Source organism: Cajanus cajan, chromosome 1 (genome assembly GCF_000230855.2).
Source record: "Cajanus cajan strain Asha chromosome 1, NIPB_CcT2T_4, whole genome shotgun sequence".
Taxonomy (NCBI): domain Eukaryota; kingdom Viridiplantae; phylum Streptophyta; class Magnoliopsida; order Fabales; family Fabaceae; genus Cajanus; species Cajanus cajan.
In genome coordinates, this window is record NC_138517.1 from 13,463,411 (window position 1) to 13,474,705 (window position 11,295).

Below are 11,295 nucleotides of genomic sequence, written 5' to 3' on the forward strand. Positions count from 1 at the left end.
TCTGTCGCCACCGGCCCGAAACGGGCTTTCGGCGTTCGCGAAGGATGGTTGGACTCGTTTAATTGTTTAAAAATATGGATTGCTAGAATGACGTATTCTCAAACTGAGACCTTGTCAAACGAGCAATTTTATTAAATGATTCACCAATCCATATTAATCCCAAGCGGGACCCTCCATGGATTAGTGGTTTTCGCAAAAGGAGGGGTTCGTGGAGTCGCCACCAATGTTTTACTCAAAACATTGGAAAAAGGGATAAGGCAATTGATTTTACAAATCAACTTTGGCCATTACAACCAGAGTTGGGTAAGGGAGTCGGTTACGCGTGGGGAAGGTGTTAGCACCCCACAGCGCCCCTTTTGGGTTCCCTATGACAGATTATTTTCTAAAATAACAGCGTAAAATTACTAAATTACCCCTATTTATTCTAAGCAATTATAAATTAACTATCTACATGATGACAGTTTAAATATGCACACAGAAAGCAGTAAAAGGAAGGATTTAAGAAGAAACCTCTTGAAGCGTGCTTTTATATATTGAGTGAAACTGGGAAGCTTTTTGGCGTTCCCTCGCTCTACAAGCTCGCTCGCTCCTTCCTAAAAAACTTTTAACTATGGAAATCCGGAGGATTTTCCTTCGACTAGGTTCGATCCTCAAGCAAAATGGCTCGGGGCTCAAGAACTTTGTCGGATCAACTCTCCAAGTGATTTCTAGGGCAGAACACTGCTCAAAAACCCCAGAATACTCAAGGAGAGGGTTGAAACTATCTGAAAAAGTGTGGAATGACGTCCAATTGACGTCATATTTATAGGGAATAGGCGCAATACGGCCTACAGAAGTAATACGGCCGTATTGAAATTTTTGAACTTCAATACGGCTGTATTGAGTTCAATACGACCGTATTGAAATTCAGAAATTTCAATACGACCGTATTGAGTTCAATACGGCTGTATTGAAGCTTCAATACGGCCGTATTGATTTCAGTACGGCCGTATTGAAGTTTCAGAAACTTCAATACGCCGTATTGAGTTCACTGCGGCCGTATTGAAGCTTCAATACGGCCGTATTAAGTTCAGTACGGCCGTATTGGGCTTCATTCCCTCCACTTCCTTATTTTGAGCTATTCTAAGACCTCTAGACCTACAGAGAACCCTCCTAGGGCCTTCCAGGAGTCCTTCTGGCTGATCTTCCTTCAGTCTTCGAGAGTCTTCAAGCTTTATTTCCGACCCGGACAATTTTAGGGGTCTACACTACTCTTCTACCCTTTTAGTATAACTTGATTCTTCCAATTTAGGGGGTAAAATAACATATATAAATATCTACAATTACCAAAAAGAGTACCAAAAGTTGAGTACAAATGAAGAATAAAAGACACTCAACAAGTGGTGGTGTTGATTGTTGATTCAAAGCTTATGAGCTGAGTATCAAGGTTGAGGTTGTCATACAACGAACTTCTAGGGATCCTTGTTCTTCTTTTTCCTTCCCATTTTTGAGTGACTCAAGGTAACATAAACTTGTTGTTTAATCTTCTAAATTGTGAGTGTTGGTTTTACTTTATTGATTCATGCTTTGGTAAGCATTTAAGTTGGAATTGAAGATTATAAATTTTGGCTATTCTTGTTCTTGGTGTTCTTGGTGAAGGATAAAGGAATTGATGATCTTGTAGTGCATTATTGTTGCATGATGCATTTTCTTCAATTTATGAGTTGTATGATGCTGGTATGTGGTGGATTTTGATTTGTATGATTGATTTGTGGTTTTGGATGAGAGGATTTGAGTTGTTTCCTTAAGATGCTAAAATTTTCTTGATCATACATATTTTTTTTTGGCTTTGTTCGCTTAGAACGTCCATGGCATCACTCAAAGTGAGCGAGTGCAACCATTTCAAGGGTAATCTTTGACTTAGCTCACTTAGAGTGCTCAGTGGAGCTCTTGAAGAAAATTTAGGAGGCTCGAAGTGAGAACTCACTCTCTTAAGCGAGCTAGTGCAACCATTTCATGGGATGTCTTTGACTTGATTTGTTTGGAGCCCTCAATGGGGTGCTTGAAGCAAATTTCATTCAATTAGAGCAAGACGGCACACGCTTAAGCGAGCTGATCATCCCTTATAGGGATTCTCTCTGTCTAACCTCGCTTAGAGCGAGCTTTAGGGTGCTTAAAGCAAATTCTATTTGCTCAAAGCGAGTTCATCAATGCTTGAAGTGCTTGTTTCTCATTAAAAACTTGTAATGTTCTTAATATACCATGCTGAGTTGATTGTTTACGTGATGTATAATGATAAATTGAATTTAGTTCATTAAATATTAACATAAGATAATGTATGATGATGATTTAAGTTAATTATATGGAAAGTTATTTATTGTTTGGAGTTGATGAAGTAAATTGTTTATTCTTTTAAATTGTATGAGGTAAATTGTATGATGTCAAGTGTGTTAGATATGTGATGCATATTTTAAAGTTGAAGTTGCATAAAAATTAGAGGAGAGAAAATTTGTTTTAAAATATTTAAATATTCCATTGTGTGCAGATATCAATTATTGTGCTCAAAAAGACCAAAGTTGAAAAATCTTTAGTGAGTAAATTGCCTCTTGATTGAAAAGTTTTTTTTAAGTTGTCTCCTCTAGGTTATTCAGTTGAAATAGTGGAGGTCAAACCATACTTGTCATAATTGGTCATTGAGTAAGGTAAAGGTCAAGGGTGAAAATTCCTAACTAAGTACTAGAAAGGTGTGCAATATTTGAATGCTAGTTTGCAAACTAATTCCACATAGGTTTAGTTATGTATGCTAAGATCGTGATAGACTCACATCTAAGCTATTTTATTCTTAATAGTCGTACTAGACTTTTTTTTATTATTTTGAGTGGCGAAACCTGTGAAACCAATTATGGTCACCATGCTAGCTTTTGTTTGTGGTTTTTACACCAACCATTGTAGTTCAGTAGGATCAAGTTACTTATTAGATTGCTCACCCTAATTGTAAGAAATCTCCATAAGTTGATATGTGTGATGACACATCAATTGTTTAAGTAGCTTAGTTGTGTTTGAAGTTGTTCACTTGTTTATCAATTGTTTATCCATTGCTCCTTTGAATATCAATTGTTTATTCAATTGCCTTGATGATTTTCAGTTGTTCATTTGTTAATTGCTCATGAGTTGTTCAGTTGATTATTGTCAATTGTTAAGTTATTAATGATGTTGAAGTTATGGTTATGTTTTTAAGTTGAAAAGCTAACATGTTGTTTTAAGTTGTTTATGTTGCTAAAGTTGTTACTTTCTTATATGATATTATGTTATTTTCTTTAACAAGTTCACCCTTTCTCTTCCATGTTGTTTGATTGCAATGATCTTATATTGTATTTGATACAACATTTGTCTATAGAGATGCTTGATCGACCCAAGAGTTGTATTTTTAGTATGGTTTACTTGATACATACATACATATATATATATATATATATATATATATATGTGTGTGTGTGTGTGTGTGTGTGTGTGTGTGTGTGTTTTGTGTTTTTAGTATGGTTTACTTGATACATACATACATGTGTGTGTGTGTGTTTTGTGTTTTTAGTATGGTTTACTTGATACATACATACGCGTGTGTGTGTGTGTGTGTTTTGTGTTTTTAGTATGGTTTACTTTTTGTGTTTTTAGTATGGTTTACTTGATACATACATGTGTGTGTGTGTGTTTTGTGTTTTTAGTATGGTTTACTCTGTGTGTGTGTTTTGTGGTTTTAGTATGGTTTACTTGATACATACATACGTGTGTGTGTGTGTGTTTTGTGTTTTTAGTATGATTTACTTGATACATACACTACAAAAAAAATAACCTATGCCTACAGACACTTTTACCTATAAACTTGAATTAGTGTAGGTAAAACTAAAAAAAAATTTACCTACAAATGTTTAATGTAGGTATAATTCAAAAATCTATACCCACTTTTGTTTGGTGTAGGCAAAACTCAATACAACTCAATGTTCTTCTACCAACAAATTGTCAATGTACACTATAAAAAATTATGGGTTTTTTTTTTTCTGGCCGTTTCAAAAAACTGCCACAAAATATTATAAGGAATGATATTTTCGACGGGTTAAAACTGCCACAATTTTTAAATACCTATTTTACCTTTTTATTATGTCACAAGTGGCAACCATTTTTTTATATTATTTTTATAAAATTAAAAGCTTGCTGAAGCTGGAGAGACGTTGGTCTATTCACACAGGCACACAACCAGAGCAGAGCACCCATCCATCCGTAAACTTTGGCTCTTTTAGAAAGAGAAAAAAATAGACCTCCCTTGATCTGGGCGGGATCTAAAGCAGCATTTCTTCCAAATGTTTCGAAGGCATTCCTGAAAGACGGATGAAAGAGGCGGCTGGAAAGCCGAGAGGCAGGAGACATCGTCGTGTAGTGGAACAAGGGCAGTGGGTTCAGTTCCCACGCGAGGTAGAACGTTCATAAGTAGAGCTGCTCCTGTAGTTCCAGGGAGATAATGTGTTTTCGAATCAGTTCTCAAAAGCAAGATGAGCTATGAGAAAGAGCAAGATAGGTAAACGCATTGCAAGCAAATAGAGCAGTGGGTGACGCGCTGCACTCGAAGGGGGATCTATGCGAGGAAGAGGAAGAGCGCGAGGACGAAGGGGATGGAGTGGGCTTTGTTATAGATGACACTTGAGGAAGATTGCATTGATAAGTATGAGCAATTTCATCTGTATTATTCTATCATCCTTTATAAGGTTTTTATGTGTAAATTCGAAAAGGGCAATATGATGTTCAAGAAGTGCTGTCATAAACTTGATCACAAAGGTGAAACCCTAATCCCAATTCTCCTTCTGTGATATGAATTTTTGTGTTGTAGATTGGCTTGCTTTTTAGATTTAAATCTTCAGAAATTTCCTCCTCGCGGTGCTGATGATACATCTTAATCTCAATATCCCTCTATTTTATTTTTATTTTTTAATTTTTTAATTGCTTCTCTGAATGATTGATCTTTTTTAGGCACTAATCTTTTTTATTTTCATTTGGTGTAGATTATCAATTTCAATCATTAATTTGTCTCTTTGATGCACAAATTATCTACAATTTCAATATTTCATACTGTTTGCTCATGCATGCCTAACTCCTCTTTTTTTTCACTTTTTTTATCTAAATGAATTTGCAGGCTTCTTTCTTCAAATAATTTCATAGGGACAATACCAGAAGCATATGGAAAACTAAAGAATCTCGCTTAGTTGTGAGTGACATGATGTGATACAATTTCTTTTCCTTATTTTATGTCTTTGTTGAATTGTGAAATAACACAACATTTTCTGCAATAGGATAGATGGGAGCAGTTTATCTGGGAAGATACCTAGTTTTATTGGGAATTGGACCAAACTTGATAGATTGTGAGTCCCAATCTTGATTCATCCATGAAATCTTCTATGTTGAAGAATGAAATAATATTATACTATCATATCATGCTTAACTTGCTTTGTATTATCTGAGAAAATATTCTTTTGGTAGGGATTTGCGGGGCACATCCTTGGAAGGCCCAATTCCTTCTATCATATCCGACTTGACAAGTTTGACAGAATTGTGAGTAATTTCTCCTTTTAAGAAATTCCAAATTATTACATTTTGTCTGCATTTTAGGAATGCAATTTTCAATCAAGTTTTGCTAAAGGATAAAGCTGCAAAAGCTTAAGTTTTAAGAATTATTGGAAACTTGAAATTACCTCTCCTTACATTGTAATTGTATTGTTAGAATTTTCCTATGGCACGTGCTATTACTTCATCATAGTAATCATCTCTTTTATCCTTTCAGAGATTTGAGCTCCAACAGGCTGACTGGTCCGATCCCAAATTCATTTCAAGACTTGGAAAAATTGAATTACTTGTAAGTGAACATTTTTATTCTACTTCCTACTAATAATTTGATCTCAAGAATGCTGGTTACTTTTTCTTAATTAATTTTCCTCAGTGATATAATGAGACATATGTCCATGATGGATGCAACTTTCTGACTAACAATTCTCTAAGCGGACGAATTCCTAATTGGATATATAATGAACTTAAAACAGAATGTGTAAGCATATTTCCTTGTATTTTGATGGAATAACACTAAGGCCAAGAAGTCCAAGAGGTGATGTATTGAAGGAAGCAAAAGGAATGGGTTAGTGTTGAAAACCCATAGGAGGAGTGAGGCCACTTTTGGACCTTAGCTCCTAAGCTTTTATTAGCATAACATTTATTTTTATTCCTATTTTTGCCCTTGTCTTTGATTTTCCATTTTTACCCTTGTATTTTGGGGTATCTTAGACATAGTATCTATTTTACTAGTATTTCCAATTTTACCCTTATATTTTGGGGTATTTTAGTCATAGGATTTATTTTCTTTTGTATTTCCCATTTTACCCTTGTATTATGGGGTGCTTTAGATCATAGGATTTTATTTTTGGGCTAAGGTATTTGATTAGGGTGGGAACCAAACCTAGACATATTTTTGTGGCTCTTGGACCTATTTTTGGTGTTAGAAAGGCTTAGGCCCAAGTGGAGGGCAAATGTTGCATGGTCTTATCATGCACCTAGATGTAGCCAAACTAATCCCAAAGATTCCATCCTTGGCCACCAAGTTGCATCTAGGGTTCATTTGCATTTCATTTGGTGTGCATTTGGCTTGTGAATTTCGTCCATGCACTCTCCAAATGCAACCCTAGATGTCTCCCACTCCTATAAATACCCTAGGCTATGCATCATGTAAATACTTTGGAAATTGAATATAAAGAGAGCATTTTTCCTTTATATCATCCTTAGTCACCTTGGCTATTTTCGGCCACCTCCCATCCTATCTCCACCTTGAGAGCAAAAACCCTAGAAGTGGCCTTCACCTACCTTGAAGTGAGCCAAACCCTAGAGTGCCCTCTCAAACCTTTCACCAAACACTTCACCTACCTAGAAGTTTGAACTTTTGGCTCGTTCTCAGCAACAGACTGCAGTTGCTCATGATGGTGTTCGAGTCAGCACTAAAGGGAGTTGTGCTGCTCCAAATTTCTCAGGGGAACATGCTCACACTGATGTACCAAACCAGTGCGAGTTATATGTTGAGGATGACCCCCCACGGTTAGTGGCTATTGGCCGAGTATTTGAGGGTGGCTCAACCATCCATGGTGTCCCTCTACAGCCAGACTGGACACGGGTTGTGGTTGACCAAGTTCAAGATGCTGCTGCTCCAGTGCCTTTGCCCAATACAGAGGTTCAACTAGTGGGGCAGGCAACCGGCACATTCTTAGCTTGGCCAAAATGTTTGGTCATGCCGCTTTCAGCACGGGCAAAGGTAATTATATTATTGCTCCTTTAGATTCTTATAATTCTATTATTGTTTAACTAATTTTCATTATTTCTTTAGGATTTTATCGATCGTGGTAAGGAGGTCATGAGAGAACCTCATGTTCATGATGCTAATATCGCAGAAGCTGAGGATGATCCCATATCTAAGCTTCTAATCAAATTACCACGATTAAAGAAGCAACCAATTCAATTGCAGTGGGACATTAGAGTTTTTGGAGTTGATAGCTCTGATGTTCCACTATACATATCTCTGCCTGATGCATTAGAGATTGTTGGGGGAACCTCCATGTTAAATATATCTATCATACAGTTGTGGGCCATGTAAGTCATATTTTCTTTTATGAGTCTAAATTTACAATAATTACATTTAACTTATAATAATTATTTGTGTTAGGTACATGGACAAATTGAGTGTGGAGCAAGCACAAGCAGAAGTATATGGATTTATTGAGCCTCAATCCATCCAAAAATCAGGAAACACTCAGGTCCAGATCCAACAATATATGCAAACATGGATGAGTGACTCAAGAAGACATATATACATGGCTCCATACATTGACGGGTTAGTTTTTTAATTGATTTTTTAATCATGGTAATTTTTTAACTGATTTGTTTGTCATACAATGTAGGTCTCATTGGCAGTTAATGGTAATCATTCCTAAGGAATATACCGTGGTGTGGTTTTGTTCACTTCATCGAAAACCAAGCCAGGAAATTAAAAGCCAATTACATGGGTAACTAAATTTTTTCATTATGTTTTAACACTGTAATTATATATATTGGCTAACATTTATTTTTATTTCAATTAATTAGAATCGTGTCTGGAGCTAATATATTAAGTGGAAGAGCCAGATCATCAAAGTCATTGCATTTCATATACCCTAAGGTTAGCAAATTAATTCATACAGTCAATAATATTTAAATTTATTGACTTTGGAATTAATAGTTATTTGTTTCTCATTTTAGTGTAATAAGCAACAAGACTCGTTTGAATGTGGCTATTACATCATGTATTGGATGAAAGCCATAGTTTCTGCGGGTATTATTGATTCTTGGGCGCAGGTAATTCATATCAAAATTTATTTAACTATATTTACCTTTAGAATAATTAACATTGCATATTAATGACACTTAAATTACCCTTTCAGGTCTTTCAAGATCCATCTCCATTGCCCGAAGATGAGATGCTCAAGATAAGAGAACAATGGGCAACTTTTTTTCTAAGTTTAGTTAGTTAGATATTATGTTTATAGTTTGATAGTTAGTTATTTAGATAGCATTGACAAACATGTTTTATAGCTTTTTTAGGATAATAGGATTTACATTGTCATAATTTATGTTTTTTAAGATTTATATATTATTTTCTTTTTGTCATTCAATTTTGAAATACAATTTGAATTTCTATTCTGGACTGCCTGGTTTAGATTTGGTATTCTGGATTATATTTATATGCAGGTGTTGGGTATATCAATTTACAAACGTTTTTAAAAAAAAAACTGCCACAATTTACGTCGGACATGGCGTTGTCCGACGTAAATTTACGTCGGGCCTGGCAAAGACCGACGTAAATTTACGTCGGACAAGGCCACGTCCGACGTAAATTTGTGGCACGATTTTGACCCTTTTTACGTCGGTCTGAAAAGTTGCCCGACGTAAATTTACGTCGTCTTCCAGTGGCGGCGTAAATTTACGACTCCCGTATTAACGTCGGACCCTTTTCCGACGTAAAATGGTCAAAATACACGACGTAAAACACCCTTTGTGTACTAGTGTCTCTAAACAAAACGCCACCTTTGAAGAACTTGATCCAAGGAGTCAAGGTGTCCTCACATTGATCAACCAATCCATCAATGCTAGCAAGGATGCCATCATATTCTTTCCACCCCTTTAATTGCATACTTTAGGCTCACTTGTTGAAATTTAGCTTATACTTTTCTTATGCTTAGTCTTGAGCACTCATTGAATCATGAAATTTAATCTCACTCTATGTTCTTTTAGTGATTTATCTTTGAACAATTTCAGAGACTTCTGCATCTAGTTGCCAGATTTTGGATCGATGTGTAAGCTTCTTATTGTTTAAAAATGATTTAAGCATTTCATTTATATCATTACTAATTATGGTATTATTATTGAACAGGAATATAGCTTCCAGCCACTCTCCCTCAGCAAACACTTCGTAAGTTCCTTCTTGTGTTCTAGTTTTAATTCTACATCAGCTTTGAATCATCCGTTGAAACCAACTTTCTATATTGTAGATTATCTTATTTGAAGAGGAACCTACCTTGTTCAGGAAAACCCAGGTGTGAGTGTCTCTAGACTCAGAAAATCGATCATGTTTTCATAAACTATAATGCCTTTGTCAATGAAATTATGATTGTTTCATTTTGAAGTAACATGAATGAGAGAAAATTTGTTTATTTTATTTTTTCCTTGCTTTTCCATAAGTTATTTATTTTTACTTAAATATGTTTTTAGTCTTTTGAATTTAGGATAAATATGTTTTTGAACCCTAAACCCTCAAATTAAAAATTGATCTTTTCATCTCTCTAATTTCAAAAATCCTTGTTTTAACTCCATATGTCACTAATAACATGACTGTGACAAATATTTTTCCTTGCCTAAAATGTTTCATTTTATCTATTCAATTTTGTTAACTCTTAAATTCTATCTCTTCATTCCCTTCTAAAATGTTACTTTAGTAATTAAAATGCATAATTTAATGTCATAGTACATGATGATGATAATTATCATAGCATTGTAAAATTGACATCTTTCATATTTTTTTTAGGATTGGTGAAGGATTTACATGTAGTGGATCACCATAGATGGCAATACTTACAGGATGACATTTATCAATGCAATATGTTTTCCTTTTTTATTTCTAATTAGCAAATTTAACATCATGAATTTGTCATTTTTATAACATAGTTTGAATACTTATATTTCTAGCTCTATGAACAATGATACTTGAAATATAATACAAACATGATGCTTAGAATAACATGATAACAGTTATTGGTTGTTGACACTAATATAGAATCCCAATATTAGATTAGTATGTGAATAAGTAAAAAATTTTCATGTTATTTTAATATAGATCAAAAAACTTTTGTCAAGTCATCTACTTATCTTTTCCTTTTTTTTTTTTCCAAAAAAGGAAGGGTGAATATTATAATATGTTTTGTATATACAATTTTTATTATTTAATGAAATTTAGCAAGAACAAAATATTAAATTCGATATATCAATATATCAGTTAATGAAATTTGACTTTTTTTATACTTTAATGTCATTTTTTGTATACAAGATAATAATAAAATTTGAACTACACTTGTATAGAGTACACATATTCTCTATAAGAGATATTTTATATATATATATATATATATATATATTTATAGGTACAATAATAATAATAAAAAAATACTTTTACCTATAATTAGAGCATGTAAGAATAAGTTAATGACTTTTACCTACAGTCATAACATGTAAGTACAACTTAATAGTGTCTACCTATAGTAGAGAGTGTAAATATAAGTCAATGAATTTTACCCACGCATATTACAAATTGTAAGTAGCTCTTATAGTGACAGTCAAATGTAGTTGTTGGTAAAATTATGTCTGTAAGTAAAACTTATAGTGATAGGCTATTAGTTGTAGCTATATGCCCCTTCAAAGTTGACAACTTCAATGTCTGTAGGTCAAAAGTACATGATACCTTTACCTATGGAATTTAGATTTTTAGTGACATTTTTTCTGTGTAGGCACAAATCATTTTTCTTGTAGTGATACACGTGTGTGTGTGTGTTTTGTGTTTTTAGTATGGTTTACTCTGTGTGTGTGTGTTTTGTGTTTTTAGTATGGTTTACTTGATACATACGTACGTGTGTGTGTGTTTGTGTGTGTGTGCGTGTACGTGCGTGCGCGTGTCTGTCGTCTGTCTGTCTGTGTGTGTGTGTGTGTCTG

General features: G+C 34.4%; 1 protein-coding gene and 1 long non-coding RNA gene across 7 annotated transcripts; both read left to right on the top strand.

Moving 5' to 3' along the window:
• The first annotated feature begins 4,243 nt into the window (after window positions 1-4,243).
• Window positions 4,244-6,357, top strand: LOC145953881 (uncharacterized). The gene is made up of 3 exons (XR_014431107.1): window positions 4,244-5,387; window positions 5,506-5,577; window positions 5,807-6,357. It is a non-coding gene; the product is annotated as an uncharacterized LOC145953881 (long non-coding RNA).
• A 255-nt stretch (window positions 6,358-6,612) lies between these two features.
• LOC145953882 (uncharacterized) lies at window positions 6,613-8,999 on the top strand. 6 transcript variants are annotated; one of them, XR_014431111.1, is made up of 5 exons: window positions 6,613-7,315; window positions 7,388-7,650; window positions 7,724-8,063; window positions 8,143-8,215; window positions 8,296-8,999. XR_014431111.1 is itself a non-coding variant. In XM_083067668.1 (4 exons), exons 1-4 carry the CDS (start codon window positions 7,975-7,977, stop codon window positions 8,565-8,567), a joined length of 348 nt encoding a protein of 115 aa, XP_082923794.1. In that variant the 5' UTR covers window positions 7,913-7,974; the 3' UTR covers window positions 8,568-8,999. The 6 variants fall into 6 exon arrangements, 2 of the variants coding, with proteins under 2 accessions (XP_082923793.1, XP_082923794.1); XR_014431108.1 differs by having other exon boundaries at window positions 7,724-8,391; window positions 8,478-8,999; XR_014431110.1 differs by having other exon boundaries at window positions 7,724-8,215.
• Window positions 9,000-11,295: the final 2,296 nt, after the last annotated feature.

Excerpts from the sequence above, each read along its gene's own strand:
- LOC145953882 (XM_083067667.1), top strand. The coding sequence starts at position 7,292 with ATGCCGCTTTCAGCACGGGCAAAG. Across the intron at positions 7,316-7,387 it reads CGCTTTCAGCACGGGCAAAG|GATTTTATCGATCGTGGTAA; the intron begins GTAATTATATTA and ends TTATTTCTTTAG. Across the intron at positions 7,651-7,723 it reads ATCATACAGTTGTGGGCCAT|GTACATGGACAAATTGAGTG; the intron begins GTAAGTCATATT and ends TATTTGTGTTAG.